General features: G+C 53.5%; 1 protein-coding gene across 1 annotated transcript in view; it reads right to left on the bottom strand.

The window, feature by feature from the left end:
- Positions 1-350: 350 nt before the first annotated feature.
- SDC3 (syndecan 3) overlaps positions 351-8,358 on the bottom strand; it is a 45,146-nt gene continuing 37,138 nt past the window's right edge. Inside the window, exons 2-5 of the mRNA XM_072885046.1 lie at positions 6,192-6,309; positions 5,140-5,744; positions 3,134-3,404; positions 351-2,280 (exon numbers count right to left, since the gene is read on the bottom strand). Coding sequence (XP_072741147.1) covers positions 2,114-2,280; positions 3,134-3,404; positions 5,140-5,744; positions 6,192-6,309 — 1,161 coding nt within the window. The 3' untranslated portion in view covers positions 351-2,113. The remainder of the gene's footprint in view (positions 2,281-3,133; positions 3,405-5,139; positions 5,745-6,191; positions 6,310-8,358) is intronic.

Raw genomic sequence — 8,358 nt, 5'->3', positions numbered from 1 at the left:
CAAACTAAAAGAACCAAAACAATGACGATTTTGAGGCTGACATCTCTAAAATGGGGATATTAGAGCTGGCCTGTGCGCAGGGGCTCTCCTCCCTACCCTGAAGTAAAACCAGGTGGGTGTTTTGGGTCACAGACCCTGCACTGCGCACCCCAAGGGAGCATAGCCCAAACCTCACATCTTCACAACCACAAAGTCCCATCCAGCCATCATATGCAGTGCAATGAAAATTTACAGGGATTTCATTTCATATATATATATAACTGTGTATGTATGTGAGTATATATATATATATATATATATAAAATATGTGCATTTGGCCTCTCAAATTCCTAACACAAAGAAGCGCTGTTGTCTTGTAGCCTCCATCAGCGTCATAAATCCCTATATCCACTAACACCCTGAGGGGACAAAGTGTCACTGTGTCTGTGCAGGTTAATTCACAATGCAACAGAGTCAAAGCAACCCATTTTTTTTCCATTTTCCTGTTTAAATTGCTCTAAGAGCAAAGCCAAGGTCTCCATGGGACACCATCGAGCTTGCAACTATCATGAAAACAAAGCTCCTTGACTGCATTGCAAACAGCGCTTCAGCTAATTAAAAGCCAACTCATTGGAATATCTAATTGACTTTTCTGTGCAGAGAGCTTGCTCCAAAAAATCTAGCCTTTCTAGAAGGCACGGTTGGGCTCTGGATCCAGCCCTGCTGCTCTGCACCTTAGGTAGCCTCGGAGGGGAAACCACTGCACTTGGGTGATGATGCCTTCCAGGATCTTTAGCTCTCAGGTTCCTGGGGGTCCGGAGCTGATGCGTGGCCCTGTGGGTTATACTGGAAATTAAGCAACAACAAAAGAAACACGAACCATCAGTCCTGGGTCTTACAAAAGAGAAGCAGCAGCCGACCTGCCCTGGGGCTGACCGATGGAAAGCCACCGCGCTGCCTCGCCTTCCTCACCTTCTGGGTGCCAGTGGCCCGGCGGGGACCCCTGCCCGACCCCTGAGGGGACAGAGTATTGCCTCTGCTTTGCATTTCTTTCCTTATGCTGCGTCTCACGCCTTGTAGAGCTTTGTTATCCCCTCTGGAGGAACTGGGGAGAGGATTTAGCTTCTCCATTTCCAACTCCTCTCCCTGCCAACTCCCCACCACGCAACGTCCCTCTCTGTTTTAAAACCAGTGCTGTCAGTCGTACTGCGCAAGCTGAGTTTTATTGGTCACAGTGAAAACCCAGCAAAAGCAAGGTCTCTTCTCAACCAAACCCCTCAGTGGCTGGTGTCACACGGTTTCTATAGATTTAAGGTCTCTGGCTGTGCACAGCAATGCAGTGAAGTGAGGTGGTGGCAGGAGGGGAGCAGCACAAGATACCCCAATGCGGCTTCTTGCTGCTCCACGAACTCTCCGAAGAGGTGATCTAAAGAGATCATTTCCAGCGTTACTGGCCATGTTTGTATTTATTTATTTTTCCCCACTCCAAGAGCAAACCCTGGGGCACCAGGTATTCCAGCCCCTTGTGCTTTTTTCAAGGTTCGAAGCGTATTTGAGAGTCGTATCCTCTCTTCAAACAGAAGCAGGGAGCAAGGCAATTCCTGCAAAGCAACCAACCTCATTCAAAAAGAAAATAAACAATAAAAACAAGAGAGAGGGAAAGAAACCTCCCTTCTTTCCAAAGGGAAAAAAAAAAAAGGAAGATAAATCCAAACCAACCCCCCTGCGCCCCAGGGCTGGTAGAAGGTGTCCGGATCCCAGAGTCTGTTGTGTTGGTGGGAAAAGCCCAGTGACCTCCAGCCGCCATCGGCAGCCCGACCGCCCCGTCCCGCACTCGCCAGGGTGCTCCCCAGGCACGGGTTCCTTGGCGTTGGCTCCTTGCCCCGTCCCTCCCGCTGCAGAAAGGCCAGCAGTGCTCGGTCTGAACTCGGCGAGGCTCTGGGCGCTTGATTTTTCATCATGCCAAAGATGCGTTTTCTCCTTTAGCTGTTGCGGGTTTTGCTTTTTAAATTCACAGTCTGATCCAAGAGAGAGAGAGAGAGAGAGAGATAAAGAGAGAGACTGGATGAAGTAGAGGAGGAGGAAGAGTTTGGAGCGGGGAGGGAGGGAGCGCGAGGCACGCTGGGCTCTTCTTCTACGCGTAAAACTCCTCCTGCTTGTCGGGCTTCTGGTACGTCACATTGGCTTGCTTGGGCTCCTCCAGCGTGTAACTGCCCTCATCCTTCTTCTTCATCCGGTAGATGAGCAGCATGACCAGGAAGGCAGCGAAGAGGGCTCCCACCACACCGCCCACAATCACGGCTGCAACACAGAGAAGCGGCACAGCCATCAGTGCAAATAATTTGGGGAGATCTCTTTGGATTCCAGCTCGGTTTTGTGCTTTGCAAGTTTGCGAGCAACTTTTCACCTGAAATCTATGGTTAAGAAAACCGAAAATGAAGGTGAGGGGCTAATGCAATCGCGTGATTCAAGGAGCTTCAACTAGCTCCCAAGTGCAGCAATGCTGAGGGGTGGGTAGGACCCAAAAGCATCTACTTTACAGCTGCACAGTGGGTGATGGAGTGGCACAGGGCAGCCCAGGCACAGAGAGGTCCCTGCGCAGGCTGTAACCTCATCCAAGGAGGGTGCAGAAAGTCCCCCATTTGGGTGCCTGCTGGCATCCACCACGCTCAGCTGAAGACCACTAGAACAAGTGCCACTACACTGTGCCATCGCCTCCAGTTCCCTTCAGCTGGCAGTGGGACACTGACACCTCTGCCCCATCTCTGATGTCCTTCTGGCTGGGACAAGTGGCCGTCCCAGGGCACCTCTCTCCTGTCCTGCAGTCAGAGGTGGCCGGGTGGCATTCAGCCAGCACCGTAGCATGTCTTTCCACTAACATCCTAGGTTTTTTCTTGGAAATCCATCTTAGCAAAAGCAAATTTTGCACAGCTCTGTGCTCTCCTTGCAAAGCTGTGAAGACCCCTGGGAAGCCCCCAGCCCAGGCCTTGGAGCCGTCTATTTTGGCAGGTGAGCATGGGTTATCCCAGGCTCAACATTTCCCCAGCACCCTGCCAAGGACTGACCCCTCTCTCGGGGCACTGACAGCCCAGCTGTCCATTTCCCCTCAAACACACCAGATCTTCCCCCGCAAGCCCACAGCCTCCGGTCTCACCTATCAACACTTCTTTCCTCTCCAGGATGTTTTTCTGGGGGAGCTGAGCAGCTGAGTTACCAGAGTCTATCGTGTTGTCGATCAGCCCCGGCTCCGCATTCTTGCCCAGCCCGGGTCCCGATGGCTGTGTCACCACAGCCATCACCTCGTTACCGAGCTCAGGACGAGTCGTCTCTTCCTCCTCCCGGATCTCAAAGTCCCCGCTGGGACCGCTGCTGACCGGGACCTCCAGCTCGTTGTCAAGGACTGTTGTCACCTCCCCTGGCTCCATCTGGGAGAAAGGACAAGATGGAGCAGAGGACAAGGACCAAAGGATGGTTCCTGCCTCCAGCAGCTCTGATGTGTCCAGAGGAAGGACATCACAGTACCGATGACAGGGTGGCCCTCTTAGCAGGGAACATGGGGGATAACGTGGGGTGTCCCTTCCCTGTGTCATTGAAGTGGACGGTTATATTGCAGCAAGCAACACAACCCCACATCTTGATGGTCACCAAAAGGCTGAGGCCACCATGGCTGAGCTGGACCATTCTTGTCTGTCCCCATCCCAGGTGCCCTCGAGATGCACAAACTCTCACCTGTTCCCTGTATCTTCCCCCAAAGAGAGCCCCACATTCCAGACCCTCATTTGGGCTCTCTGTCCCTAGTCTAGACCAGTGGCTGGCTGAAACATCTCACAGATGCCTCCTTGCTAGACATGAAGTGATGCAACGGTTTGTGCTACAGCAACATCGCAAGTGTAAGGATTGGATGCCATCAGATGAGACCCGGGGGGGTCCCTTCCCTCTCCCTTTTCTCCCTTCAACCTGTTTTCATGGTTGCAGCCCTGTGGCACAGGGCAGGAGCAGGAAGATGGGTCCTTCTCACCCAGGATGTGGAGCCAGCCCAGCTCCCTGCCATGGTCCCTGACCAAGCCCCCTTGGCAAGGAGGCGAACGCAGCTTGGATAGCAAACATGGCCCAGGCAGATGAGCCGCTCCATCCCCCTCCAGCCCAGCCCTGACCTGTTCATTGCCTCCTGCGCATCCCCACACCTGCAGGTCCCTCAGGGCCAAATTGCCCCTGACTTTCCCCCTTGTCCCGGCAGCCTGACCTGCTACTTGTCCACACGCTGAGCTGGACCGCATTGAGAATCCCCCAGTAAAACCTCCCCCGGATCCCTCCTTCGCGGGGCAAACGGCTCCCTCCACGGCTGCCTCGGGACATTACAAATCAGGATGAGCAAAGAGCTCAATGGGCCAAAGCCCGGGTGGGCAAGTAGGAGCCCTCTCCATGTCACGCTGCCCCCGGCATGAGCGCACGGCTCACTGCTTCCCACAAGCAGGCGTTTTTGTGACAGAGATTAATTGAAGGTCAGCGAGAGCCCAGAGCGCTATACATACATATACGTACACAGAAAAGAGGGACTAGTTTAGACAAATCACTCCACCTTTCAGTCAAAGCGGTTTTCAAAGGGCCCCTGAGGGGCTCTGAATGAGAGATGGATCAGCAAATTAAATCCCCTGCTCAGGACACCCGACAGGCTGGAAATGCACTGTCAAGACGTAATTGTGGAGCGTTTGGGCCTCCCACTGATGGGCTGCGAGTTGGGAAATGGTACGATGAGCCCAGACACCAAACCCAGAGGAAAGCCGCTCTTTCCCCATGGGGCGGTGGTACCCCCAGCCCTGCTCCCCTCCTGCCTGGGGAAGCTGCTCTGGAGCAGCTGGGCAAGGCAGATCCGGGGGCACCGGGGACGCATGGCACACCCCTGGGTGTCCCCCACCAGCTCTTGCACCAGCCCCATCACCGTGCTTTGCCCATGCCAGAACCCCCACCCTTCAATCTCCCCTCTTCAGCTCCCCAAATGTTCCATTCTCTGCAGAGCTGGGAAAAGCCCAACCTGGCTTGACCTCCCTCTGAGCAACTGGCTCAGGATGGATCTACCCCAAAGGCTTCACATCGCCATTGCTTGGCTTCAAACATGGCCCACGAGCCCTTTAGCAGGTGAGAAGAGCTTCTGCCTCCTACCTGGGGGGCTTCTGTGGGCGGCAGCGTGGCAGGACTGGATGGCAAGGCAGTGCTTTTTTCTGTGAGGTCTGCAGTCCTGGAGGTGCTTGGTTTTGGCAGCGACCTGGGCTTGGCTGTGCTGGTGGGGACAAGCCGTGACGTGGCCACCTCTGTTGGTGTGCTAGTTTCAAGGATGGAGGTGGTGGGTGTCTCCAGCGTGGTGGCCCGGGTGGTGGCTGCCTTGGTGACAAAGGGGAGCAGGAACCTCCGGACAGTGGTGGGCTTGGCAGTAGCTATGGTGGTGCTGGTGGTGGTCGTGGCTTCGGTGGTGGTGGTGGTGGCTGTGGCGGTCGTGGTGGTGGTTGTGGTGGTAGGGGAGTCGCTGGTAGTGGTGCTGGTGGTGGTTGCTTTCCAACTGGGGATCACTGGTGTCTCTGTCGTCCTGGGGATATACAAGATGCTGGTTGTCTGCTCGGGGGTGGTGTCCTCAGCAGGGAATGGTTCAAAAGGGGTTGCCACAGGCTGCACCACGGTGGTAGGCAGCACGGCCGCCGTGGTGGGGAGTGTGATGGACGTGTCCGTGGTGAGGCTCACTGCCGTCTCAAGCCCCGACTCCTGCTCAAAATCTGAAAGAGGGGGAGAAGAGCAAAGGGTGAAGCTGCAGCTGCCCTGGCATCTCCCAGGGCTGACACCCACCTGGCCTCACCCCCCAAAAAAATGAGAGCATGGACTGGTTATGGGCTCAGCAGAAACCAAGTGCTGCAAATTCCCACGTGGTGGCCAAAGCCCCTCTCTGGGGTCAATGAAACCTCTATAACATTGGCATATGCTATTGTGCCGGGGAAAGGTTAATCCTGCCCAGTAGGACCAGAGACTGAAATGGGAAATGGAGTCACTTGAGCCCAACCTTTGGGACCGTTCCCTTTGGTTTTGTCTAGGACAGGGCAGGAGAGTGGCTCCGGAGATGGGCAAGGGGCTCCCTCACGTCCCATGGCAAGCCCCTCTCCTGTCCCACTGAAACCTACAGCCAGGCTCCCCAGGGACCCTTCCCTTGGAGCCCCGCAGCTACTTACACCCCGAGCCAGAGCCCGAGTAGACATCATCCAGTTCATCATCCCCAAAGGGGTCATCATCCCCGGAGCCCTCCAGGTCCACGGGCCTCTCGTAGTTCTCATTGCGCCAGCGCTGAGCCTGCAGCCGAGTGGGGAGAGACGCGTGAGCAGCTCCAGCCTGACTGAATCAAGACCGGTCCCTGCACAGACACCCCCAGACAGCCCTCACGGGGTGATGCACAGCTTAAATGGGCCAGGGAAAAGCAAGACCAGGGGAGCGGGAGCACAGGCAGCGCTCTCCAGCTGAACCACCCAGAATTGTGGGGTTTTTTCCCCAAAACAATTTGCTGCCCCAAATCTTTCAGACAAGCTGACATTTTGTGGAGAGCTCACATTGACTCCGATAACATTTCCCATGGAAATGAGCCCACTGGAAAAAGGGGCGGGGGGAACAACAACTGCTTTTGGAAACTGTTAGAAAAATTATTGATTTGGTTCTCCAGCTCACTGTTCTTTCATTTTAGATGATTTTCATGTGATTCCTGGCACAGGTGTGACAGTAACGCACACTATCAGCTGCCATAACGTGGAAAGTCTCAATATGAAACAATATCAGACTTCAAATATTCCACCGCTCTGCAGCACCGCTAAAACTTGAAGAGCCCTTGCTAGCAGGGCTCTTAAACATCTTGTTTTGCAGATCAAAGTGTTGCAAGGAAACAGTTTGACACTTCATTACAACCCAAACAAGGAGGCTTTGATCTGCAAGATAGCATCAGATGTTTCAAGATGTAACAAGCCAGGTTAGTGCTTAAATTTAAAATAAAGGGGTAGAAGGTTCCCATTCACCTATTAGAGCATTTTACCTCTTGACAACAGCTTCGAGTTTCTTTGTTTTCATTCCACATTGGAACGAAAAGGAATTTTGAAAAGTCAGAAGGTCCCATGACATAGAAATTTGGGACTTAACTCGCATTTTGTCCCCACATCTCTTCTCCTGGAGCACATCAGCTGGCAGGGGAGAGAAAACCCAGCAGCCCTTGGCTGCAGCGAGATGCTCCGGACTGGGAGGTGGGGGGACACTTTCCAGGGGCTGCAGGTTGATTGCTGCCATGGTGCCCAAGCCAAGGAGAAGTCTGCTGCCCAAACCCTGCCTATATAGTCACTGGGGTGCTGCAGATGTACCACATGTGTCATACACCCACGGTGACAGCACGAGCCCTTTCCTGGGGATATAAATCTCTCAGGAAGGTCAAGGGTAGTCAGGCTTTTAAGTGTCTGTCTCTCCTGAAAGCACTGATGAGCTTTTTCAGGCTGGATCTATTCCTTTATCTCCAGCAATAGCAGCGCTCTCCCCTGTCACCACAGCCACAGGTTATATCCTGCCAGTCTCCAACGTGCCCTTTCCCAGCCACTGGGAAGACTCAGTCTTTTCCCCAAAGACAATGCACCATCCTGGAGTTTCAAATGTATGGTCACCAGCAGCTCACTGAAGAAGGCTGTTATCCACCAGAATTAATCTGCAGGAAACTGGGAATCATGTGTCCCCTTGCTGAGCCACAGAGGCCAAGCCCCACTGCAGCACGAGGCTGAGGATGGAAGCGATGTGCTCTGAATCTGGGAGTTGGTGCTGATTAACCCTGCAGAGATGCTGGAAAGCCCAGCGATGGCCATGGTGCTGGGGAAACAGCCTGGAGAGAGGAGGGACCAGGAGAGACAGGATGGAGGCAGGAGGTAGCCAAGAGCGAGGGGGACACATCCCTGCGAGGCAGGAACTTGCTTTACCTCCTTGGAAATCAAGGTGTCACTAATGGGTGACAAGCGAGATGAGCTCAGTGTTGCCAAATGATTTCAAATAATCCTTTGTTCTGATCTATGGAGGAACAGGCTCCAACTCCTGGAGAGGCTATGGTAAAAAGTAGGGAAAAACTGATGCACCAAGGATCAGTGCAGGTGATTTTGCTAAATAAGTGATGTCTCACTGGTATGCAACAACAAAATTAATAAAATGCAATAACAAATAGATGCCCAGGCAGGATCTGCTGTACCCCAGGGGGAAGGCAGTGGATAGAAGCAAAAGACCACAAGAACCACCTTTGGTTTCACCATGCAAGTTTTCCATGAGTCCCCAGCAGAGACTCCAAAACATTTGGGTCAATGTCCCTCCTGGATCAGTAGGACAGAGCTA

This window comes from Ciconia boyciana, chromosome 21 (genome assembly GCF_034638445.1).
Source record: "Ciconia boyciana chromosome 21, ASM3463844v1, whole genome shotgun sequence".
Classification (NCBI taxonomy): domain Eukaryota; kingdom Metazoa; phylum Chordata; class Aves; order Ciconiiformes; family Ciconiidae; genus Ciconia; species Ciconia boyciana.
Note: the sequence above shows the minus strand (reverse complement) of the source record. Positions and strands in the feature narration are given on the sequence as shown.